Genomic DNA, 26,971 nt, shown 5'->3' on the forward strand with positions numbered 1-26,971 from the left:
AGGTCCCCTCCTACTAGTAATAAATCCTTAGCATAAGGAACTAGTTGCTCCATAAGTTTATCAAAGAATTGTCCCTAATCAGCATTTGGTGCATACAAGTTTACTCTAGTGACCAACACCCGCCACTCACTTCTGAATTAACAAACACAAATCATCCCCAACATCTTTTTGAATATCCATAATCATTACCCCAAAAGATTTTCTAATCAAAACTTCCATCCCCCTACGCACTTATTTTCTCTCACACAGGCCGATACAGTACAGTGCGACTCCGGTGGAGCGCACTGTTAGCCCGCGTTTTCGACGCGCTATTTTTACCCCTTGTACAGTAAGGGGTAATAGCGTGTCGAAAACGCGCGGCCAACACCCCCAAAACTAAGAGCGCCCGCAACATGCAAATGCATGTTGATGGCCCTATTAGTTATTCCTGTGCGATACAGAAAGTAAAATGTGCAGCTAAGCCGCACATTTTACTTTCAGAGATTAACGCCTGTCCAAAGGCTGCCGGCATAGCGATATTAAGTCGGAGGTCCCAAAAATAAAAAAAAATTAAAAATGTGCCCATGGGTCGGAAAATGGATGCTCAGTTATGCCAGCGTCTGTTCTCCGAACCCGTGGCTGTCAGTGGGCTTGAGAACTGACGCTAGAAAAACTGAGTGTCGGCTGTCAAACACACAAGCCGCTGCTCCTGCCAAAAAGGAGGCGCTAGGGACACACTAGTGTCCCTAGCGTCTCTTTTTACCCCGGGCACTCATTTAAATACTTGATCGCGTGCCCAGGAGAGTGGCCTGGGCACGTGTTGGGGGAGCGGGTGCTCGCCTTGAAGCGCTGGCTCTTCCGCGGGATTTACTGTATCGGCCCGACATTAGTTGTTAATACAATAGGATCAAAACCCTTATGTTTCACTACCCTTTCATTCCTTCTCCGGAAGAGGGTTTCTTGTATCAGTAGTTCATCAGCCTTCAATCACAAACCTTCTTTGAATAGCAGCTGTCTTTTCATTGGCACATTCAACCCTTTAACAACGCACAATTAAGCTCTGGAATTTATTGCAGTTAGTGTAGATGGGTTCAAAAAAGGTTTGGATAATTTCTTGGAGAAGTCCATTAACTGCTATTAATCAAGTTGACTTAGGGAATGGCCTCTGCTATTTATTACTGGCATCAGTAGCATGGGATCTTCTTGGTGTTTGGGTACTTGCCAGGTTCTTGTGGCCTGGTTTGGCCTCTGTTAGAAACAGGATGCTGGGCTTGACCCAGCATGCCATGTTCTTAAAAGATAAAAGTGTTATACCAGCCACCATATCAATTTATAAAGGCAACCCATATTCTTTTCCCCCAACCCCTACTCAATCTTACCCCCACCCCCAATTTTACTTTAGCCCTAAACCCTAGGCTCACCCCCCCCCCCCCCCCCAAAATACCTATCCAAAGAGCCACCAGAAATGCCACCAGAAACGCTGCTCATTCTACCACCAGCAAAGCACCTAAGGAAAAATAACTTCACAGACCAGATGACTCCTAGTTCTACTGATTTCTTTCCAAAAGAAGATTTGATGTTTGTATATCATAAAAACCTTCCGGTACCTGAAGAACCCACCCCACCCCACCAGAGAACCTCTGGTGGAGTGGGAGGCCAGGCCCCACCCCAAAGAGCCGCTAACGGGAACGCCAGACCCTGCCAGTGAAAGAAAATACAATTAAGGAGAAAGAGAGGGGACCAAATGAGAGAGAGAGGAAGCAAGTGAGGTGAAGAAAGTGAATGAGAGGGATGAGAGAATGCTGAAGAGTGGAGTGAATGAGGAAGGGAAAAGAAGACAAGGGATGCAATATGAGGTCTAAGGAAAGGGGATAGAAGGAGAGGGAAAGGTGGGAAGGGAGGGAATGAGGGATTAGTGGAGGGAAAGAACATAAAGAAGATCCGTGAGTCACGAAATGAAACTCCAGGGAGGATGTCTCAGAACCAACGTCAGAAAATATTTCTTCACGGAGAGGGTGATGGGATGCCTGGAATGCCCTTCCGGAGGAGGTGGTGAAAAACAAAAAAGTGAAAGAATTCAAAAGGGCAAGGGATAAATATTGTGGATCCCTAAAAGCTAAAGGATGGAAATGAAGAAAAGAGTGCATGGAGTAACTTGTTGGTGTGGTTTAACTAAAAAGCCTTGATACTGTTGATGCAACTCCATCATTGCTCTCTGCTTTAATGGCAGGGGGAAAAGGGGAATTGGATTCATACTGCGATTAAGGGCCCCGACTTTTATGGTCTGGGGAAATAAGTATGCGGGTAACTTGCTGATGCATTGGTTACTACCCTTAACCAATAAGCCTTGATACTGTTTGATACAACTCAACATTGCTTTCTGCTTCAACCGCAAGGCATAACAGGGAAAATGATTCAAACAGCAACCGAGGGCCCTGACTTTTATGGTGTGGGAAATTGATAAGCATATCAGATATCACCATAAGCTTACTGGGCAAACTGGATGGACCATATGGTCCTTTTCTGCCATCATTTCTATGTTTCTATGTTTGTTTCTTTGGAGCCGCTCTGATGCTCTTCTTTCACTGGCGGAGCCTGGCCTCTCTGCCAGTGCTGAGCTCCGCTGTGTGGGCCGAACTCTTTCTGCCAGTAGGAGGTGGGAACTTTACCGGCATGACCATAAATCGTGCTTAACTTCCTGCCTGAGGATTCTTGTCAGGTAGGAAAATGAAGTGGTTGCTGCAGAGGTACTTTGAGGGAGCACTTGCTGCCGCCTCAAACATTTGCCACCTGAAGTGACCGCCTCACCCTGCCTCATTATAGAGCTGCCCCTGCATGAAAGAATAATCTTTGTAAGAGACTGTTAGTTAACAACCTGAACTCCATTACCCAAATCACAGAACTCAGAAAGACATTCCTGTCCAATCCATCACTTGGAACCATGTTTGCTCTGTGAGGGAACTCACTGCCATTTAGAAAATTTCCTTCATGGGGAGAGATGAGGCTACCACTGCCATTTTCTCTACAGGCACTTGCTGATCCACATGCTCATCTATGAGACTGGCGCTCTTCAGCGACCTCCATGCTTCATTTAAGGACTTAATTTTAAATGCAGTGTCACTCACAATAAAGCTTAATCCGAAGTGGAACAGACACTTATAACATTTATTTTATTTAAAGGTTTTTCTATACCGGTATTTGTGGGGACATCATACCGGTTCACATTTGAACAACAGGTTTGAAAGTACATAATAACTGGGTGCAAAAAACGGGTGTGTGGGGGGGGGGGGATCACGCAAGTAACAGATTAGAAGTAAAGTGCAACAACAAGAGAATAAACTCCTTAACTCTAAGAGAGTGACCAATATTGTCAATACAGGAGGCACAGTAGCATTGAAGTAGTATATGCATGGGAAAATAACATTCGAGAAACAATGAAGAGCTATGTGCACGGGAAAACATTATAACGGCAAGGTCAAATATACACGGGACAAGGAAGGACTAGGAGGCTGAGGAAGATTAGGGGGAAGGGATGGCTAGTCAGGGTAAGCTTGTTTAAATAACCATGTTTTTAATTTCTTTTTAAATTTAAGGGAGCATGGTTCGAGATGGAGACTGGTAGGCAAGGAGTTCCAGCGTGAAGGGCCAGCAATTGAGAGGGCACGATCTCTTGTGGAAGAGAGATGTGCTGTTTTCAAGGAGGGCACAAGCAAGGTTCCTTTGTTAGCTGTTCTGGTGGGCCATTTAGGTTGAGCAACGCTAAAAGGAATATCAAGCCAGTTGGAGTTATGGGAGTGAGTGGATTTATGTACGATGGTCAGTGTTTTGTAGAGTATTCGGGAAGGGATAGGGAGTCAGTGAAGGTCTTTGAGGATGGGGGTGATATGATCTGTTTTGCGGGCATTTGTGATGATTCTAGCAGTCGCGTTTTGTAGCATTTGCAGCGGTTTTATCGTGGAGTAGGGGAGTCCTAATAGCAGAGAGTTGCAGTAATCCAATTTGGAAGAAAGGGTGGCTTGGATCACTGTGCGGAAATCTTGAGTGTGTAGTAAGGGTTTGAGGTTTTTTAGGATACTGAGTTTGAAAAATCCTTCTTTGAGTATAGAGCTGACATATTTCTTCATGTTTAGTTGTTGATCAAGGAGAACTCCAAGGTCCTTTACGAATGGTTGTGCAGCGATGGGCTTAAAAGCAGGGTCAGTAGACAGGGGGGGAGTTGGGGGAGAGTGGGGGAGATGAGTAGAAGTTCAGTTTTGTTAGTATTAAGTGCAAGATGGAGGTTGATGAGTAGGGAATTGATTGATGCTAGGCAGGTTTCCCAGTGCTTCAGAGCGTCGGAGATGGTGTTATGGATAGATATGATGATTTGGACATCATCAGCATATAGAGAGAACTTGAGATTGAGTTCAGAGAGGAGATAACATACAGTGCCTAGCTTAAGACTACTGGTAATGTCCCGATTTTTTTTTTTTTTAGTGGTCGCAAACAAGTCCACATACAGCTCAATCTTGTGGGACTCCCAATGAAAGGCCCCAATAGCTCTGACTTTCATCTTCAATCTCTTGTTCACCTGGAAATCCTGGCAGCAGAGTATTATATTCAATGGCAAATTCTCTTTTCAGGCCCAAAGCTCTATGGACCCTTTCGATGTTAATCGGTGGGACATCAGTTTTACCCATCCTCCCCATTTCCTAGAAGTGCCTTGCTGAACCTCTGCATCATGTCCATGCAATCCTTATACTCACTCAACTCTGGTACATCCTGTATATGGAGATTGTTCTGGCACTAGTGATTCTCCAAGTCCTCAATCTTTATCACTAAGCTCCTTCTTAGATACTTCCAGCTTGTTTGTCAATCATTGGAACTCCTGGATCCATCTACATGCTACTCCACTTCATCAAAGCAGTCTCCAATCTCCATAATCTCGCCACTCAATTCCGCAATAGCATCTACTATTTCGCTCTTGACTGAGACTATATTGCACTTAAGACTGTGGAGAACCAGTCGTGAATCTCCTCCCATGAGGTACCTTTCCCAGCTGGAGTGCCTTTGTGTGTGAATTTGCTGTCCTCATCTGAGCATGAAGACAATCTATCCTGCACACCGCAACTACTGGTCACTGTAAATGACAGCAGGTAAAGATCAAAATGATCCATCCAGTCTGCCCACCAGTTGAGATTATCAGTAAACAAAATGTTCCCTCACCTGCAACTTAGTGGGAGTTTATCGAATCCACTGAAAGTTAGGGGTTTTCCCCCCTTACTTTTAAAAAACTACAAAAGCTCTAGATTCCGCACTTTTTTCTTAAATTATCCCTAACAAAAAAACAAAGGCACACAATAATGCAAATATAGCCAACTCCTATACTTGACCCCTAAATAATTTAAACAGCAAAATGTGTTCTTAGCTAAAATTTTGGAAGCCTCTGTGCACAGGAATACCTGTAGACAATAAGGCTCTGCCCTGCTACAACACAATGGTCTTATGGCTTTTCAATCAGCCCCACCCAACAGGTACAAAGCTGGAAACATTTTTTTTTCCTTTTACAAAGCTACAAAAGCAGTCTAGATCCACACTTTTTTCTTAGATTAAATCAGCCCCCTCAAAAAACCAAACGCAACTAGATGCCAGCTGTAAAAGAGTTATTAATTTAAACTGCTTTTCTATGGGTTACCATGATCTCTACAAGTTCCCCTGCGCATGGCTTCAGGTAAAGGTCTCCAATTCCACTATTATCTGCTATTAAAAATGCTAATTTGTGAGCATCCTGTCAGAGAAGAGAGTTCATATGTCCATCTTGGATCACTTCATCACTTCCTTCCCCATATACTTTCTTTATAATTTGATTTCTAGAGTGTCATTCTTAATTTACTATCTCAGTGATTTTCAGACCACTGCTTGGTATAATTAGATTGAAGTTTTTGCTATACTGGCTCTTTGATAAAACCCAATTGGGAGTCAGAGGGGAGCAGAAAATCTGGTAAATTTTGAATGGGCTATAACTGATCAAAAAAGTTATTTTTTTCTCCATTGTGCATAAGTCTTATATAATAGAGCTAATGAGCAAAAAATTGTTGAACTGTCTGTACCAAACAGCTTTAAAATTCAGAAACAGTTTTCTTAACATTCCCTTCATGTGTTTTTATAATTTCCTGAAAGTTTTTTTTATAGTAACACCTCTAACAAATTTTCGGGCCGACATAGTAAAGTCCGCAGGTGAACAGGCTACTGTGCACGCGATTCAGTATTCAAATTAGGGTCGGCGGTAAAAATAGGTAAAAAGAGGCGCTAGGGACACACTAGTGTCCCTAGCGCCTCTTTTTGGACAGGAGCGGCGGCTGTCAGTGGGTTTGACAGCTGACGCTCAATTTTGCCGGCGTCTGTTCTCAAACCCGCTGACAGCCACGGGTTTGGAAACCGGACGCCGGCAAAATTGAGCGTCCGGTTTTCAACCTGCAAGCCGACTTCAAATTGTTTTTTTTTTTTAAACTTTTTGTAACTTTCAGGACCTCCGACTTAATATCACCATGATATTAAGTTGGAGGGTGAACAGAAAAGCAGTTTTTACTGCTTTTCTGTGCACTTTCCCGGTGCTTGGCTGCACATTTTCCTTTCTGAATCGTGTGGGAATACCTAATAGGGCCATCAACATGCATTTGCATGTTGCGGGCGCTATTAGGTTCGGGGGGGGGGGGGGGGGGGGTGTTGGACACGCGTTTTCAACCCCTTACTGAATAAGGGGTAACGCTAGCGTGTCAAAAACGCACGACCAATCGCTGGTTAACAGTGCGCTCCGCCGGAGCACACTGTACTGTATCGGCCTGTTTGACTCTACACAGAACTCTCAAATTACCATCTTTTCAGAAGCAAACTGGTTCAGTGCCAGTGCTGGTATCACAAACTTTTCTTACCTATTGATATCCCACTGGAAAGGGTAGAACTCTCTGCCTGTCCTCGGGATGGGGCATGGGTCTCCATGACACTGTCATCCAGCAGGTGTCTTGGTCCTGCATTAGGGAATGTTGCGCTTTTGAACTCAGCTGTGTTCATTTTATGGATGAAACTGAAAACACAGATATTTCTTCACATTGAAATTTAAATACAACCAATTTGAAACAGTAATCTATTATGAGAAGTCTCCTTTATGTAGATTTTTACTATAGTATTTTAATACCATGATAATTTGTCATATGACCACAAACATGTTTACATACAAGATTATCTTGTAAAGAAACATTTCCCTGAGAACCTTGCTTTACATATTAACCCTTACATAGAACGAGCAGTGAGTGTGCCTTCAAAAACATGGAAAGTTCAGCAAGATTGCTGTATTTACACAAGAACATAAGAAATGCCATGCTGGGTCAGACCAAAAGGACCATTGAGCCAGGATCCTGTTTCCAACACTAGCCAGTTCAGGTCTCAATCACCCAGCAGATCCTAAATGTAGATCTATTTTAAGGGATAGCAATAGCATACCATAATCCAAATGACTAATAAAATTTTATGGACTTTTCCCTAATAACTTATCCAAATCTCTTTTAAACCCTACTATGCCAGCCACCTTGATCAAATCCTCTGGCAATAGATTACACAGACTGTGCACTGAGTGAAAATATTTTCTATGATTAGTTTTAAATCTGCTAGTTATTCATTTCATGGAGTGCCCCTTGTTTTAGTATTATTTGAAAGTGTAAATACCTTTAGTTAGCCATTCCACTCCAATCATGATTTAATAAATTTTTATCATGTCTCTTCAGCCATCTCTTTTCCAAGCTAAAGAGCATGAACCTGTGTATCCTCTCTTCATAGGGAAGCCATTTGTAATCCCTTTATCATTTTTGAAAGCCTTCTCTGCACTTTTTTTTTATTCCATTTTTTTTTTTTTCAGATTGGGTGTCCTCAGCTGCCTATAATCCTTAAGGTGCAGTTTCATCATGGCTCATATAGAAACAATATAATCTTTTCTGTTTTATCCTCGTTTTCTTTTCAGACCATTCCTATTTTTTTTGACTGCTGTTGCACACTCAACTGAGGATTTCAATGTATTGTCCACAAGAACTCCAAGGTTCTTTTCTTGGGTGGGGACTCCTAACATGGTACCCAGCATTTTGCATCTGTAATAATTATTTTTCCCTGTGCATCACTTTGTACTTTTCTACATTAAATTTCATCTACCATTCAGATGCCCTGTCTCCTAGCTTTACAATATCTGCTGCTTTTTTTTTTTTTTTTTTTTAACAAGTTTAAATAATTTTGTGTCATCTGCAAATTTCATCAACTCGTTGTTAAACAGCACAGGTCTCAGAACAGATCATTTAGGAACTCCACTAATGACCTTTCTCCATTTGAAAAACTGACCACTTAGTAGTGCTCTGTTTCTTGTCTTTTAACCAGTTACTAATCTGCAATAGAACACTGCCTCCTATCCCATTATTTTTTAATTTTCTGAGTCATCTCTCACAATGGACTTTGTCAAATGCCTTCTAAAAATTCAGATACACTATCAACCAGCTTATCTTTAGTGACATATTTACATCTTCAAAAAAATCTAATAGTTTTCTAAAGATAAGATTTCCCATTGCTAAAACCATGACTCTTCATTATGTCCAGAGGGAATGCTGTCAGCAGAACCTTCATCTGCTGGTGGTAAGTTGGATTTCCAAGAAAGAAATATTGAAAATATTGAAAAACAAAATTCTTAAAAAGGTTAAACTACTATTGGCTGTGTATATTGTGTGTTAATTTTTAAGGCTATTTGTTTGCAAGTGTTAAGAATTTTGTGTGTTTAGGGAAAATAGACTTTGGATTAAATTTGGAAGCTAGTAAAGTTTATTTCCAAGTGTAAAGAATTGTATTTGTTTAAGGATAATAAACTTTAGATTAATTTTGTGAGTTAGTAAAGGTTAGTATTTTATTGTAAGTATTACAATTCTGAGTATGCAAAGATCACTTATTTGATCTGAAAAGGTGAAAGTACTAGTTCCTGGGCAACTAATTGCTAGTTTGATTTCCTTCCACCTGCCCCATTTTTGTTATATAGATTATCCCCACCCCCCTAATTAGGAAGAAAATCTTCAAAATAAGAGTGAATTAGTGATTTAGAACAATATACAATTAACCCTGATTTTAATGATTGACTAATTTTAGTCTTCTTGCTGGTCATTTACAAACTAACATAAAAGTCACCTAGTTAATTTAAAAACCTTAGATTTAAAAGATACCAAATAATTTAAAAATTCTTGTCAAATTTAAAACCCCTAACATTGAAAAACATAGCTACTTAGCTTTTAAAAACTTTAGCAACTCAACAAAATAAACAGGCAGACAAAAGTCCAGCAGCAAGTTGGAGATTATCCAGTCTTTCACACCAAGGGCCACATGTGTGATTATCTACATGTTGGTGAGAGGCTGAACATGTGCACTCAGTACAAAGAGCTCCTAGTTCTTAGAGAATGAGTCCAATCTCTGGAAATCAGAGTGGCAGAGCTGGAGGAGTTGACACAGATAGAGAGGTACATAGAAGAAACCTTCAGGGATGCAGTAGAGCAGTACCAATTCCAGTCAAGCAGCCCTTATGCTGCTTTGGAGAAGCAAGGTCACTTGGTAGAAGACCATCATCTTGGTGTGGCAGAAGTGACCCTGTAGCTAGGACCTGCTCCCTCCAGGTGATGTTTATCCTCTTGCACCAAGAATGTATCTCCAGTTACAACTTCCCAGGAAGAAAGGGTTAAGGATGGCCATTGCAGTTTGTGATTCGATCATTAGGAATGTAGATAGCTGGGTGGCTGGTAGGCATGAGGATCACTTGGTGTGAAGGTAGCAGACCTCACATGCCACCAAGATTTTATAGATTGCTAGGAAGAGCCAACTGTCATGGTACATGTGGGTACCAATAACATAGGAAGGTGCAGGAGGAAGGATCTGGAGGCTAAATTTAAGCTCTTAGGTAGGAAACTGAAATCCAGAACCTCCAGGGTTGCATTCTTAGGTATGCTTCCTGTTCCATGCACAAAAGGCTGAGCTCCAGAATCTCAATGCGTGGATGAGACGATGGTGCAGGGAAGGTTTCAGATTTGTTAGGAACATTCGGGGGGGGGGGGGGGGGGGGAGCCCATTCCAATTTGATGGACTCCACCTTAACCAGAGTGGAACCAGGCTGCTGCATGGGAGAAACCAGACAGTCACTCAGAAGTGCATGGTTTGGAGGGATATATCTTTCAAAGATGTTTGCAAAACAGGGAAGTTAGAATATCCCAGTAGAGAGGTTGCGATTAAAGCTGAAGTAGGTCAGATGAACCCAGACATAGAGCACCTAAATGTCAATAACTAAACTGCCTATACCATTTGCTAATAAGCAGGTTGTTAATATAAAGAGAAATGAAAGAACTAATAAAAAACATCCTTTAAAATATTTGGATGCAAATGCTTGAAGTCTGAACAGTAAGGCTGGTGAGTTAGACTGTATGGTATTATACGAGGATGTAAACATTATAGGCATTTCAATCATGGTGTAAGGAGGATAACTGATGGGACACATAGCAGGGTATAAATTATATCGACATGATAGGGCAGTTTGAATTGCTGAAGGAGTAGCACTATATGTATGAGGGCAAAGAGTCAAGCATGATACAAATTCTGCAGAAAAGAAAATCTACTGTAGATTCCTTAATGACAAAAATCTCAGATGTGATGGGTAAGAATATAGAAGAGTGTGAATACTACTAGCCACCTAGCCAAAATGAAGAAAGTCTGTGAAATGTTATCCGAAAATATAAAATCAAATACATTTGACAGCACAAAAATCATGGAAAATTTCAATTTCCCTGGTATTGACTGGGTTACTGTCTCAGGATATGCTAGAGAATTTAAGTTTCTATATACCACATGGAGCAGCTGGTCAGAGAACTGAGAGGGGCAGCTATTTTAGATCTAATCCTCAGTGGAATGCATGATCTGGTGCGAGGAGTTAAGGTGATGGGGCTGCTAAGCTATAGTGATCATACTGGACAATCACTGGAGGGAGCATCTTACTTTTAAAAAGGAGACTATGATAGAATGAGGAATCTAATTAGAAAAAAACTAAAAAGAGCAGATATAAGGGTTAAAAGTTTTCATGAGATGTGGACATTGTTTAAAAATACCATTTTGAAAGCCAAGATAAAATGTATTTCATGCATGAAAAAAAGTTGAAGGAAGACCAAATAACTGCCAGCATGATTTAATGGTTAGCTAAAGGAGACAAAGCTAAAAATTGGAAAGCAGACCCAAATGATGAAAATAGGCAACAGCATAAGCACTGGCAAGTTAGATAGCCCAAAAGAGTCTGAGAAAAAGCTTGCCAGTGAGGCAAAAACTAGTAAAATCTTTTTCAAGAACATTTAACAAAGAATCCCAGTTTTACCCTTCTTCGCTAGGTGTTCCACAGGGCTCCTCTCTCTCCCCCACGCTTTTTAACATTTACCTCCTACCCCTATGTCAACTATTAACTAATCTTAACCTCAAATACTTTCTATACGCAGATGACATCCAGATTGTCATCCCTATCAAAGAATCCCTTACAAAAACTATCAAAATCTGGGAATACTGTCTTCAAAATATTGACAACCTCCTCTCCAGCCTAAATCTAATCTTAAATTCCGCTAAAACCGAAGTACTCATAATTTCCCCTGAAAACAGTAACCTCACCTCAAATCCTCCAACCGGCTTTCAAACTTCACATGTAAGAGACCTAGGAGCCATTATCGACAATCGGCTAAATCTAAAATCTTTTATTAATCAAACCACAAAGGACTGCTTTTATAAATTACACGTCTTAAAAAGAATCAAACCACTTTTCCATTTCCACGATTACAGAACAGTTTTGCAATCAATAATCTTCTCTAAGTTAGATTATTGCAATTCTATTCTATTAGGTCTCCCGTCTTCTCATACTAAACCTCTTCAGATGGTTCAGAACACGGCGGCCAGAATTTTGACAAACACAAGAAGAAGAGACCACATATCTCCGATTCTTAAAGACTTACATTGGCTGCCAGTGCACTATAGAATCTTATATAAATCCATTACTACCATCTACAAAGCATTCCATCAACTCTCTCCGCTTAACCTCCAAATACCATTTAAAAAACATACCTCCATTAGACCTATCAGAGAGTCCTACAGAGACTCATTACAGGCGCCTCCTGCAAAAACCTTTAACCATAGGACTCTCAGAGACAGGGCTTTCTCTACAGCAGGACCTACCTTGTGGAATTCTATACCACCAGAACTGAGACAGGAACCTTGCCTCCCCACTTTCAGAAAAAGACTTAAAACCTGGCTATTCTTGAAAGCCTTTCCAGACACCAACTGAACCCACTCTCAACTTAAGCAACTAAGAACTCCCGTCAGAGTAATCAACAACCTTTGACATCTCAATAATGTTCTCTCTTTTTTAATGAGGCAGGTTTATTTACCTTGGTTCTATTTACCTTGGTCATTCTTTTGTTATCTCAGTGTTAATCTCTCTTTTGCCTTCTCTTCATTCCAAGTTACATTTTATCCCTGTTTTATTGTAACTGCTACCTTATTCTTCTATCACATGTTAATGTTTTTAAGTTATTAAGTATTTATTCTGTTGTCACACCTTGTTATTTGTAAACCGGCATGATGCGACTCCCATCGCGAATGCCGGTATATAAGAAATTTAAATAAATAAATAAATAAATTTAAAGTAAAAACCTGAGACTGTCAATTGGGCCGCTAGATGACCAAGCGGCAAAAGGGGTGCTTAGGGTGGACAAGGAAATAGCAGAAAAACTGAATTCTTTGCCTTTGTCTATATGGAGGAACATGTTGGGAACATATCCACACCTGAAACATTCTTTAATGGTGGAGATTCTGAGCAACTAAAACAAACATCTTCGATAATGGAGGATGCAATATATCAGATTGACAAATTAAAGAGCAACAAATCACTAGGACTGAATGACATCCATCTCAGAATTCTAACTAAAACATGACACTACTAACCTGTTACTAGTAATCTGTAACCTTCATTTAAAATAGCCACAATTCTTGAAGATTGGAAGGTGCCCGTGACACCAATTTTTAAAAGGGCTCCTGGGAAATTATACACTGGTGAGCCTAATGATGGTACTGGGCAAACCATTGGCCATATAGATAAACATGGCTTAATGGGGAAAAGTCAACATGGTTTTTGCAAGCAGAAGTCGTGTCTTTCAAATCTTTTATGTTTTTTTGAAGGTGTAAACAAACACATAGATAAAGGTGAACTGGTTGATAGTGTATTTGGATTTTCAGAAGATATTTGATCAAGTCACCCATGAGAGTCTCCAGGAAATTACAAAGTTATAGGATAGGAGGCAGTATTCTCATGTGGATTGGTAACTGGTTGAAAGACAGGAAACAGAGCATTACTAAATAGTTTTCCAAATGGAGAAAGGTCATTATTGGAGTGCCACAAGGATTAGTATTGGTACCTGTGATGTTTAACATTCACAAATGATCTGGAAAAGGGAAAGTGTAATCAAATTTGCAGATGAGACAAATTATTCAAATTTGTTAAAACAGCAGTGGATTGTGAGGAACTGCAGAAGATCTTGTGAGATTAGGAAACTGGGTAACTGAATGGCAGATGGAGTTTAATGGGGAAAAGTGCAAAATGATGCGCACACAGGGGAACCCCCCCCCGCCCCAACTAAAGCTACGCAATGCTGGGCTCTCTTTTGGGAGTCACTACTTAGGAGAAGGACCTTGGAGTCCTTGTGGACAATACGTGTGCTCAGTGTGCATTGGTGGTCAAAAAAAGCAAATAGGAATGATCTGTAAAGGAATGGAAAATAAAACAGAAAATATCATATTGTCTCTGTATAGAGCCATGATGCGACCATACCTCGAGTACTGTATGTAGTTCTGATCACCCCATCTCAAGAAAGACAGAGGAACTAGAAAAAGGGCAGAGGAGGGGGACAAAAATGATAAAGGGGATGGTATATCTCTTCTATGATGAGAGGCTTCACAGGCTAGAGCTCTTCAGTTTGAAAAAGTGAGGGCTGAGAGGAGACATGAATGAAGTTTATAAAATCACAAGTGGGGTGGAACAGGTAAATAAAGGACACTGAGTTATCCTTTCAAAGAAGAGTAATACAAGGGGACACCTTGAAATTAACAACCATCAGATTTAAAACAATCGTAGAAAGTACTTTTCACTCAGCATATTATAATGCTGTGGAATCTGTTGCCAGCAGATGGGATCAAGGAAACTAGGATAGTGGGGTTTAAAAGTGGTTTGGACATGCTACTTAAGGAAAAGTCCATAATACATTATTAGCTAGGTAGACTAAAGAAAGCAATTACTATTCCTGGGAGTGAGTAACCGGAATTAGATCTATTTTTATAGGATCTGCCAGTGCTTGTGACCTGGGCTGGCCTCAGTCGGATGCTGTGCTCAATGGATCATGATCTGACCCCAGCATGGCAATTCTTATTCTTTCATCTATATAGCTAGGAATTTTGTTTTTAAGAATAGCTTCTACCATTTTGCCCAACACAGACACGAGGTTCACTGATCTATAGTTTCCCAAATCACCCATGGAGCCCTTTTTAAGAATCGGCATTACATTTGCTATCTTCTAGTCTTAATGTGGCTATGCTAAATGATAGGTTACAGATTACTAGTAACAGGTTTGATTTTCATGTTTTGAGTTTCACCTTCTCCATTGTTCACTCCTTCTTGCAGTGCCAACCCAAGCAATCATCTCATCTCTTACTATCAGCATTCACTACTCTGCATAATTACAGAATGAAAAACAAAAGCTTTGCAAGTGGCATGAACATCTGTACACAGTATGACAGTGCAAATTGTAGATCTTAATCCAGATTTAGAAAGGTTTCTAGAAAAGCAGAGTCTGAACTGTAAAAAAGAATGTGTGCACATATGAACAGTTAAAAAGAATGCTGACTTGTATCCCAGGCTGTGACACTTTCTGTGACCGTGAGGAATCGGGTTCCTTGGTGATGGAGGCGTCTGTGGCAACACACTTTCAACTGCAACATTTTTGCGTCCACTCTGCGGTGATGCACCTACATCAGGACCTATGAAAGGAATATAATAGGAAGTTAACAACTTAGTATAAACACCTAAACAGTAGCACCCTCCTCTATATATTTATAACATTTATAAATCTCTTTCCAGTTTTTACAATAAAATCTTCCAAAGTGATGTACAAAACAATCATCATAAAACTTACAATTACAATAAAATCATTTAAAACCAAACACTTTTCCCAAACAATGAAAAGAGCTTGACATCTACTTATAAAATAATTTCCAAAATTGCCATAAACCAAGGATACCATTCCAAAGAGAGTTAACTCATCTAAGGCTGCTGACTGCAATACAGAAGAGTCAAACTTCAAACACCTTTATCTAAGTCTTCACTTGGCAATGGAACCGCATAAGATCTCTCTCTTCCCTAATCAATAAGAGGAAGATTGTTCCATATCTTAGGGATTGTCATAGAAAATTATCCGATTTGTAATTTAGCATGCCGAAAGGCTTTGACTGATGGACGCTAAGTTGGCAGTTATATTGCAAGTGTACATATCTAACAGGTGTTTTCCATTTAGCCTGCGCTCAATGTGAGGGAGCAAGTTCCATGCAAAATCTTAAAAGCAAGTACAAGAAGTTTAAATTTACAACGTAGCTTCACAGGTAGCTAATGTAATTCCAGAAGAAAGGGAGCAGCTGACTCCCATCTGGACCTACCCATGACAATTCTTGTGGCCTGTTTTAAACTATTTGGAGCCTCCAAATCATAGCACCAGACAAATGATTCTAATGATAAATACTACTGTTTAATAACTCACAAAAATGTTTTAACACATTGCTGAAAGTCCAAAACTTAAGCCAACTCAATTTCCTGCACGTAAAGCAATAATAGCTGGATTGTTCAGACTACCACCCTGCTTGTACCTTGGCTCTATTGGCTTTAATTACTACACTTTAATTCTTTATTATTATAATGTAAGAAAAGTCATACTAGTCAGATCAAAGTTCCATCAAGCCTAACATCCTGTCTCCGACAGTGGCCAATCCAGGTCACAAGTACCTGGAGGATCCTAAGAATAGATCCAATCCTTCTTCCTCATAACCAGGGATAAGCAGTAGTTTTCCCAAGTATACATGGTTAATAATAGTGTATGGGCATTTCTTCTAGAAACTTGTCCAAACCTTTTTGAACCCAGTTGCTTTCACCACACCCTCTGGCAACAAATTCCATAGTTTAATTGTGCATAGAGTTATTCTCAAAACTATATAAATATATCTTTCTATATAGTTTTGAGAATAAAAGGTGTGCACATTTGATTTTAACTACACACCATGCTATAAAATCTCCTCTCGTAATACTCTTTAGCTATTCATATTTACGGATAGCACCAGAGTCAGAAGGGACCAAATAGACAAATAGACAGAACGTAGACTCATCACAAATACCATGTTCCACCAGAAAACAAGCAGAAGACATCAAGGCAACACATTATCGACTTGATTGTTCATACCCAGGACTACAAAAATATGTGTATCACCCAAGCTATGGCAGGAGTTGAAGGCTGATCACAGACTCATCCACTCAGTCATGTCCAAACTGGCTCCCAAATAATCGCTGTAGCAAAAGCCGAGCAAATAATACACTATCATTGAAAGAATAAATCTGATCATGTGAGGCATCTTCTATCAGTGCCTCAAAAAATCTGATAAAGTCAAAACAGTGGGAGAATATCCCTAGTGCTTGGGATGCCCTTAAGTCCACCACGATCATGTCTTCATATGAGTAACCAGAAATCCAAGAATTTATCAACCACCTGAGAAGATGATACCAACTCCAAACCAAAGAAACAGAATCACCAACAAGCCAAGGTACCAGGTATCTTCAAGCAAGGAGAAAAGATGGTAACATCATAGCTCCATATGCTCATCTTAGATCTGGAATGATGAGAACATCCTAGATATCAGGGATGTTATGACCATGATAATGATCAAGAAAGGAGACCAGTCTAACACTGGAAATTACAGAGCAATCGTTTGGCTGTCCACTACAAGAAAGATCACAACAAAGCTTTCCTAAACTTTCTCCTTTCACTTCTTGAAGAATTCCTCCTGGAATCTCAGCATGGGTTTAGGACATCAAGAAGCAGAAACATGATAGTCACTGCTTATCAGTTGTAAGAGAAATGTCAGAAACAAAGTAAAGCTCATCTTATAATACACGTTCTCTGAAAACAGCAGTTCAGTTACGCAAGTAGGTCATGCAACTTAATTCAGCACTGAATGGATGATACTTCTAGAGTTTTCTGGAAAGGTCTAAAAGCCTTTAATGCTCATAGGTGGAAGATCTTGTGCAACTGCAGCCCTGCAGATCCAATTTGATTACATTGCTTGACTAGTGGGAGAGACCTCAGCTTTTAGCTAAAGAATCTCACTTGTGTGCCCACTGAACTATTGTTAGAGAAAGCAGAGTTGCTTACCTGTAACAGGTGTTCTCCTAGGACAGCAGGATGTTAGTCCTCACACATGGGAGCCTGATGCAGAAAATTGAGCACTGACCATGCCTAGCATGCCCTATACCACACGTTCAACTCAGGATCCCTCTTCAGTCTCGTAACATAGAATTACAATAAATAAAATAATAAAAAAATAGGAGAAACCCAACTCCAAGGGCTGGCAGGCGGATTTCGTGAGGACTAACATCCTACTGTCTTTGGAGAACACCTGTTACAGGTAAGCAACTCTCTCTCCGAGGACAAGCAGGATGGTAGTCCTCACGCATGGGTGAACCCTAGCTCCAGGCTGCTCTCCAACACAAAAGGGGACAGACACCTAACCAGGTGCCATCGGCACACCACCACCAACAGAACCTGTTTGAAGTATAGAACCCAACTCTCCCTACCTAGGGCCCCATTGTTTGGGTTCAGGTTATGTGGGGGAGACAACCTGAACCCAAACAACAGGCCCTAGGTAGGGAGAGTTGGGTTCTATACCTCAAATAGGTTCTGGAGGAGAGACTGGCCGAACCTACTGTCGGGTCAGGCATACCTATCCAGAAAGTAATGGGATGTGAATGTGTGGAGAGAACTCCACATTGCAGCCTTGTAGATTTCCTTCACAGGAACTGCTCGCAAGTGGGCCACCAATGGTACCATGGCTCTTACAGAATGAGCCATGACATGATCCCCAAGATGCAGTCGCGCCTGGGCATAACAGAAGGAGATGCAATCTGTTAGCCAATTGAATATTGTCTGTTTGGCAACAGCAACACCCAACTTCTTCCTATCAATAGAAATAAAAAGTTAGGTGGACTGTCTATGGTCTTCTGTCCACTCCAGGTAGAAGGCTAAGGCTTGCTTGCAGTCCAAACTGCGCAGTGCTCATTTAATTTGGTGTGAATGGGGCCTGGGAAAGAAAACTGGCAAGACGATTGAGTGGTTATGATGGAAATCAGTCACTACCTTAGGCAGGAACATAGGGTGCATACACGTCACCCTATCAAGATAGAACTTAATATAAAGTAGCGAAGTCACTAAGGCCTGGAGCTCGCTAACCCTGTGCATTGAAGTGACCGCCACCAAAAAGCAAATGTTGCTTACCTGATGTAACAGGTGTTCTCACAGGACAGCAGGATGTTAGTCCTCACAAATGGGTGACATCGAGGATGGAGCCCAACCACGGAAAACTTCTGTCAAAGTTTCTAGAACTTTGACTGGCCCCTACTGGGCATGCCCAGCATGGCACTAACCCTGCAGCCAGCAGGGGTCTCCCTTCAGTCTTGTTTCAAAGCTACAGGCAGTGCCAAAAAATAAAATAAAACGAACCCAACACCGCGGGGTGACGGGCGGGTTTCGTGAGGACTAACATCCTGCTGTCCTGTGAGAACACCTGTTACATCAGGTAAGCAACATTTGCTTTCTCACAGGACAAGCAGGATGGTTGTCCTCACAAATGGGTGAGTACCGAGCTGAGGATGTCCGAACATGCACCAAATGTACCCAACGGCGTGCAACAGGCACAACAACTGGGGTGAAATTTGGTAGAGGGCATCCGCACCCTACCGGGAAGGTGGAAGGGTGTTGTTACATCATGCTGGAAAAAGGTTACGCAAGACAGACTGGCCGAAGATGGAATCCTGTCTTCCAGCTTTGTCCAAACAATAATGGGCTGCAAATGTATGGAGGGAACTCCAGGTGGCAGCCTTGCAGATGTCAGGAAGCGGCATCGATCGAAGGTGTGCTACTGAAGTCGCCATGGCCCTCACAGAGTGTGCTTTGACACGGTCTTGGAAAGGAATGCCAGCTTGCTGATAGCAGAAGGAGATGCAGTCCGCCAACCAGGAGGAAAGAGCCTGCTTACCCACAGGTTGCCCTAACTTGTTAGGATGGAAAGAGACGAATAATTGAGTGCTCTTCCTGTGGGCAACTGTACGGTCTAGATAGAAAGCTAGAGCACGTTTACAGTTGAGGGTATGCAGAGTCTGTTCCCCGGAGTTGGAGTGGGGCCTGGGAAAGAAGATAGGTAGTATGATGGATTGATTAATTAATATGAAATTCCGAAACTACCTTAGGTAAGAATTTAGGGTGAGTGCGGAGTACCGCCCGGTCCTGCAGGAGTTTAGTGTAAGGCGGATAGGTAACTAGGGCCTGTAATTCACTAACCCTGCAAGCTGAAGTGATAGCCAAAAGGAATAACACTTTCCATGTGAGATATTTTAGGTCACAGGAGTGAAGAGGTTCGAAAGGAGGTTTCATAAGGCGACCAAGAACCAGATTAAGGTCCCAAGATGGGGCCAGAGGACGTAAAGATGGCTTCAAATGGAGCAATCCTTTAAGAAAGCGTGTTACAAGGGGTTGTACTGAAATAGGGACACCCCCGATACCTTTATGAAAGGCGGCTACCGCACTGACATGCATTCTAATGGAAGAGGTCTTTAGACCTGATTCTGATAGATGCAAGAGATAGTCCAAGAATTTAGAAATTGGACAGGAAAAGGGATCAAGGGACTGAGAAGTGCACCATGATGTATACCTTTTCCATTTGTAGGAATAAGATTTCCTTGTGGAAGGCTTTCGCGAAGCGATGAGGACACGAGAAACTGAATCCGAAAGGTTAAATGGCTGAAGGACTAACCTTTCAACATCCATGCCGTCAGGGACAAGGCTTGGAGATTGGGATGGAGGAGGCATCCATCGTTTTGAGTGATCAGATGTGGGTCCATTCCCAGAGGAATGTGCCTGCGGATGGAGAGATCCTGAAGTGTGGGGAACCACACTTGGCGTGGCCAGTGCGGTGCTATCAGGATCATAGTTCCCTTGTCCTGACGTAGCTTCACGAGAGTCTTCGACAGAAGAGGAAGTGGAGGGAATGCATAAAGCAGACCGGTTGTCCACGTGAGGGAGAATGCATCCCTGGACCGAGAGTGCTGGCTCCGAATGAGAGAGCAGTAATTGTCCACTTTGTGGTTCTGAGGGGACGCAAAGAGGTCTATATGGGGATAGCCCCATTTCTGGAAAAGAGAGGTCGCTACCAAGGGATTGAGTGACCACTCGTGTGGTTGGAAGACACGGCTCAGCTGGTCTGCCAATACATTGTCTGCTCCCGGCAAGTAGGTGGCCCTGAGGTACATGGAGCGGGAGAGGGCTTCTGCCCAAATCTGCACAGCTTCCTGACACAAAAGAAAGGAACCTATGCCTCCCTGCTTGTTTATGTACCACATGGCCACCTGGCTGTCCGTCTGAATCAAGATGACTTGGGTCGATAGGCAATCTTGAAAAGTCCTGAGAGCATATCGTATTGCTCGAAGTTCCAGGAAGTTTATCTGATGTTTGGCTTCCTCTGGAGACCAGAATCCTTGGGTTTGTAAGTTGTTTACATGGGCTCCCCAACCGATGTTGGAAGCATCGGTTGTGAGAATTATTTGAGGATCTGGTAGGTAGGCAGGCCCCGTAGGAGGTTGAATTGACTTGTCCACCAGGCAAGAGACAGACGGAGTGCATCGGTGATGCGAACAATGGAAGACAGAGGCTGAACAGCTTGGATCCATTGTGATCTCAGAGTCCATTGCATGACTCTCATGGCCAGGCGGGCCATGGGAGTCACATGAACTGAGGAGGCCATGTGTCCCAGCAGAATGAGGAACTGGCGAGCTGTTGCTGTGTGTTGAGACTGCAACTGGCAAGCTAGAGACAAGAATTTGGACTCTTTGATAAGGAAGGAAGGCTTTTGCCTGTAAGGTGTCCAAGTCTGCCCCAATGAAGGATAAGGTCTGAGATGGGATTAAGCAGGATTTCTCGTAATTGACAAGAAACCCTAGAGAAAGCAGAGTTCGAATTGTCAGGGTCAGGGAGGACCGAGCGAATTGCTGGGTTGGGGCCCTGATTAACCAATCGTCCAGGTAAGGGTAGACGTGGACACCTTCCTTCCTGAGAAAAGCTGCGACCACCACGAGGCATTTGGTAAAAACTCGTGGTGCGGATGCCAGGCTGAAAGGGAGCACTCGATATTGGTAGTGATTTCGGCCTACTAAAAACCGGAGGTATTTGCGATGAGATTGAGTTATCGCAATGTGAGTATAGGCGTCTTAAGTCTAGAGGGCATAGCCAGTCCCCTCTTTGCAGCAGAGGGAGAAGCGATCCCAGGGTTACCATCTTGAAATTCTCTCTGTAAAGGTATTTGTTGAGAGCCCGTAGGTCCAGGATTGGTCGAAGACCTCCTGACTTTTTTGGGATCAGAAAGTACCTGGAATAGAACCCTAGTCCTTGTTGTGAGGGAGGAACGGGTTCTATAGCATTTGACTGGAGGAGAAGGGAAACTTCCTGCTCTAGAAGAATGGAGTGATCGGTGAGTCTCCACGCCTGTAGGGGTGGGGAGTCCGAAGGGAGAGTCAGGAAGTTGAGGTGGTAACCCTGTGCAATTATCGCTCTCACCCATTGATCTGTGGTGATGTGATGCCATTTTTCTAGAAAGTGGCTTAACTGACCTCCTACTGGTATGGTAGGAAGAGGGATGTGGCATCTGCTCTCTAATTGAAAGTCAAAAACCCGATGCAGGACCAGGTTGTGGAGCTGCTGCGGGCTTTTGTTTACGAGACTGGCGAGGCTGTGATTTATGATAAGGCCTCGCAGACCTAGACTTGGCTAGTGGGGGATAATACTTCCGTGGACGGAAGAATGACTTTTTTTGGATCCTTCTTAAATGGCTGTTTAGAAGGTAAGTCAGAAGGAATGGATGAGAGCTGTTTAAGTGTCTCATGATGATCCTTCAATTCAGCAACAATTTGCTGAATTTGCTCTCCAAACAAATTGTCCCCTATACAGGGCAAGTCAGAGAGCCTGTCCTGAACTTCCGGGCGAAGGTCAGACGACTTAAGCCAAGCCCAGCGTCTGGCAGAGATGGCCGTAGCAGAAAGTCTAGTGGAAGCATCAAAAACGTCATATGCTGTTCTTATCTCGTGCTTCCCAGCTTCAAACCCTTTATTTAGTAGGGATTGAAGTTGTGGTTGAAACTGTTCTGGTAAGGCATCTGAGTACTCCTGTATCTGTTTAAGGATGACCCTATTGTATTGGGTCATATATAGCTGATAAGAGGCTATTCTGGAAATCAGCATGGCTCCTTGGTATACTTTCCTACCTATACTATCTAGGAATTTATTTTCCTTAGTAGGTGGTATGGAAGAATGTGGCTTTATTCTTTTAGCTTTCTTTTGAGCTGATTCTACCACAACAGAGTGGTGGTCTAGCTGAGGTTTCTGAAAGCCAGGTGCTGACTGTACAAGATAGGTAGAGTCAGCTTTTTTGTTTACTGGAGCAACAGATCCAGGAGATTCCCAATTCTTTTTTAGAAGGTCCAGAAAAACCTGATGAATTGGAATAGAGGTGATGACTTTAGGGGCATCCAAGAATTGGAGCAACTCCATCATCTGGTGCCTGTCATCTTGCTCTGATTGAAGTTGAAAAGGGACCAACTCCGACATTTCCTTCACAAAATTTATGAAAGAGAGGTCCTCAGGGGAGAACGTTTTCTACTTTCCGGAGGAGAGGGTGGTGAAGGCAAATCATCGGTGTCTGTAGAGGTATCATCACCACAGGTGTCATAGGGATCAGGTTGCTGACCTGTAGGACCATGAGGGGGCTGAATACCTGAAGGCACCGGTTGAGGCTCCGAGAAACTCGAAGGAATTACCGGGGGCATCGAGAATGTCCTCGATGGAATCGATGTCGGCATCGGTGCCTGTGCCGGCATTGAAGGAATCGATGTCGGCATTGAAGGAATCGGTGCCGTCATCAGTGGAGCTGATGTGCGTATCGCCCCCGAGGAATGTATCGGTGGCGAGGGATGACTTGGCACGATGGAACTACCCCCGAAGGGGGAATTCGGTACGGTGTTTCTCCACCTGATGAGAAAGCTGTCGGTGACCCGGGTCATGCCGGTGGAAGGGCAGTCATGAGCGCTTCCATCCGGGCAAGCAGCGGTGCCAGTGCCGCTGGAATTGGGTCGGTGACCGGTTCCACTCTCGGTGCCGGAGGAGTCTGGAACCGTAGCATCGCTTTGTCGATGGCCTCCTGGACCAGCCGGTCCAGTTCTACCCAGAGACCTGGGGTAACAAGACCCGGCTCAACGGGAGAGGGAGGCTGAGGCTGAGCCGGAGGGACCACCGTCGCCGGTGGAATCGCGGCTCCCAAACCCCGAAGGGTTGAGGGTTGCCTCAGTGTCTGCGAGACAGAAGTGGACGGTGCCCCTTCTGGTCGAGACTTCTTCGGAGGAGGCTCGGACAGTACTGAGGTCGATGACTTCGATTCCTTGACGGTCCGAGACTTATGACGTCGATGGTGATGTTTCTCTTTCCGATCCCCTCGATCTTCGGGGGAAGGGACAGGAGTCAATGGCCGTGAAGTTGTCAATGGCGGACGGTCACCGGGAGGCTGTCGATGATGATGAGATTTCGACGGTGCCGGTTCTGATGACGTCAATGCAATCGATGGCGTTGGAGTGTGAGCATGGAAAAGGAGTCCCATCTTCTCCATTCTAGCTTTGCGACCTTTTGGTGTCATTAAGGCACATTTGGTGCAAGTCAGGACATCATGCTCGCTCCCTAAACACAAAACACAGACTCTATGTGGGTCTGTGATGGACATAGTACGTGTACAGTCCGGGCACCGACGGAACCCCGACGCCGTGGCCATATGCCAAAAATTTAGCCGCGGGATGGTCGACTGCCAACAGGCCTCGAGGGCCGAACTCGACGGTAGCCGACCAAAACTATGGCAAAAACTTACCGAAGTCCCGCGGAGGAAAATTTGAAGAAGGGAGACCCCTGAGGGGCAAATTTTTCTTCAAGAATTCGTTTTTAAAGAATTCCTGTCAGGAATGTGGTAAGAGCTCCTTAACCACGTGGCTACTGCTACGCGGAAAAAAGAAGACTGAAGGGAGACCCCTGCTGGCTGCAGGGTTAGTGCCGTGCTGGGCATGCCCAGTAGGGGCCAGTCAAAGTTCTAGAAACTTTGACAGAAGTTTTCCGTGGTTGGGCTCCATCCTCGATGTCACCCATTTGTGAGGACAACCATCCTGCTTGTCCTGTGAGAAATTAACCTTCCAAATCAGGTACTTCAGGTCACAGCTGTGCAGTGGCTCGAAAGGAGCTTTCATCAGCTGAGCCATCACCACGTTGAGATTCCAAAACACAGCAGGAGGTCTTAGGGGAAGTAGACCCTTCATGAAACATACAACTATAGGCTGTACAGAGATGGGTGTACCACCTACACCTAGGTGGTATGCCCCAATCACACTAAGATGAACTCTGACGGAGTTGGTTTTTAAGCTAGCCTCCAATAGGTGTAGAAGGTAATCAAGCAGTTTTTGTGTGTAGCAGGAGAACGGATCTAAGGCCTTCTGCTCATACTACATGGATAAACCTCCTCCATTTCAATCTGTAGGACTTTCTTGTGAAAGGCTTTCTGGAAGCCACCAGGACCAGAGACATTCTCAGAAAGATCAAGGGGCTGCAGGATTAACCTCTCAACATCCAGGCTGTAAGCAACAGGGCCTGGTGGTTGGGATGCCACAACCTGCTTTGATCTTGAGTGATGAGATCCGGGGAAGTCCCCAAGCTGATTGTTTTCTGGATAGAGAACTCCCACAAGACTGGAAACCAGACCTGACTCGGCCAGAAGCCTGGCATCTTCTTCAGTTAACAGCTAGAAAGGGGTGGCCTCCGCCATGACACTGACAAACTCTGCAAAGGTTAAGTCCTTAGGTGGGGACTTCCTTCGCTCCTCTGGAAGAGAAGGGTCTGATGGGAGACCATCCAAATCCTTGGAGGATTCCATCTGATCATCCCCACAGGGGTCATAGTGACCCTCATCCTCACTGTATACCCCCGTGGAAGGGGCCCAAGGTGCTCGGTCAATGTCCAGAAGTGCAGGCACTGATGGAACTGGATGGAGAACTGCCGGCCTGAGCAGAGCTTCCTCCTCTGAGGAACTAGTGATGAACAGCATATCAGTAGGGGGAGGCCTTGGTGCCCCGTCGGGCACCAGTGCCGTCCTGGGAACTGATGCCAGTTGGTTTGGTAAAGCACTGATAAGCAGACAGCTTCTCCAGAAGCTGTATGAGCATGGGTGGCACTGGCTCCGGTGCCACGAGACCAAAGACCTGCAGCGCACGCTCCACTGCTAGCTGGATTAGACACTCCAGTTAGTCCTCAAACGTTGACGAGGCAAACACAGGAAGGAGGGGTAGCCACATCTTCCTCAGACCTGCAAGGGTGATCAGCAACTGGCACCAGAACCGGTGGAGACTGTCACGGACCTCTGGCATCGATGGATGCTTGGTATTCCTTGCCACAGGGTCGCCTTGGGGCATCGCAGCAAAAACTGGTGCATCCCCGTGACCTGCACTGTGCTTCAATGGGGGCAAGGGCCAATGCTTCTTGGTCTTCCCACAATGCTCGGCCGGTCATTCCCTGGTGCCGAAGTCAAGGACGATGAACCTGACGTCCTCGGCCTGAGGAGGTCGACAACGGGATTGGTGATTGACATGGTCCTTGGGTACTGGGTGCATCAGCGGAAGCCAAATTTGGTCATGAGGGGTGAAACAAACGGGATAAATAAGGAACAATGGCAGCGGGCGTTGATGGATGATGGGCACTGAGGCTTACTCGAACGCTGAAAACCCTGACTGGAGGCACAATAGAGAGGCACCGAGAGGGACCTGGCAATGGACTTTTGAAGGAAGAAGCGAAAAACTGCAAAAACGAAGATTTCCATGAGGCAAAAAGCCAAACGTTTTAGAGTTCAATACAACCTCGAGGCCGCCAGCTCTGCAGAAAAAAAAAGAGACTGAAGAGGGACCCTGCATGGATGCATGGCATAGGGCATGCTGAGCATGTTCAGTGTGCCTAGTCAAAGGTTTCCACATTGGGCTCCATTTGATAATGTCACCCATGTGAAAGGACCATTCTGCTTGTCCTCAGAAAAAAACTGTTACAAGTAGACAACTTTGCTTTTTCTGAAGACAAGCAGGTTCATCTAGTCATAATAAGTGGAATTCCTTAGCTAATGATGGTCTTTAACAAAAACTGGACAAAAAGAACCATCAATAAAGAACATAAGAAATTGCCATACTGGGTCATACCAAGGATCCATCAAGCTCAGCATCCTGATTCCAACAGTGGCCAATCCAGGTTATAAGTACCTGGCAAGTACCCAAACACTAAGTAGATCCCATACTACTGATGCCAGTAATAGCAGTGGCTATTCCCTAAGTCAACTTGATTAATAGCAGTCCTTCCTCAGCAACAGATATTACAAGGTCAGAATAAGCAATAAAGAATCCCCTCCCATCAGCTCTACCCTTGGAGTACTCCAAGGCTCTTCCCTCTCCCCTACCCCTTTAACATCTATCTCTTACCCCTCTGCCAGCTCCTCGCAAAACTAAACCT

At 43.6% G+C, this 26,971-nt stretch overlaps 1 protein-coding gene across 5 annotated transcripts in view; it reads right to left on the reverse strand.

Annotated features, from left to right (window-relative positions):
* RALGPS2 (Ral GEF with PH domain and SH3 binding motif 2) overlaps positions 1-26,971 on the reverse strand; it is a 785,699-nt gene that overhangs the window by 208,876 nt on the left and 549,852 nt on the right. For all 5 annotated transcript variants that reach the window (XM_029618595.1, XM_029618592.1, XM_029618597.1 and 2 more), the window contains 2 exons: positions 14,946-15,078; positions 6,891-7,042 (listed from right to left, as the gene is read on the reverse strand). In XM_029618595.1, coding sequence (XP_029474455.1) covers positions 6,891-7,042; positions 14,946-15,078 — 285 coding nt within the window. The remainder of the gene's footprint in view (positions 1-6,890; positions 7,043-14,945; positions 15,079-26,971) is intronic.

The sequence above is a fragment of the Rhinatrema bivittatum genome, chromosome 10 (genome assembly GCF_901001135.1).
Source record: "Rhinatrema bivittatum chromosome 10, aRhiBiv1.1, whole genome shotgun sequence".
Taxonomy (NCBI): Eukaryota; Metazoa; Chordata; class Amphibia; order Gymnophiona; family Rhinatrematidae; genus Rhinatrema; species Rhinatrema bivittatum.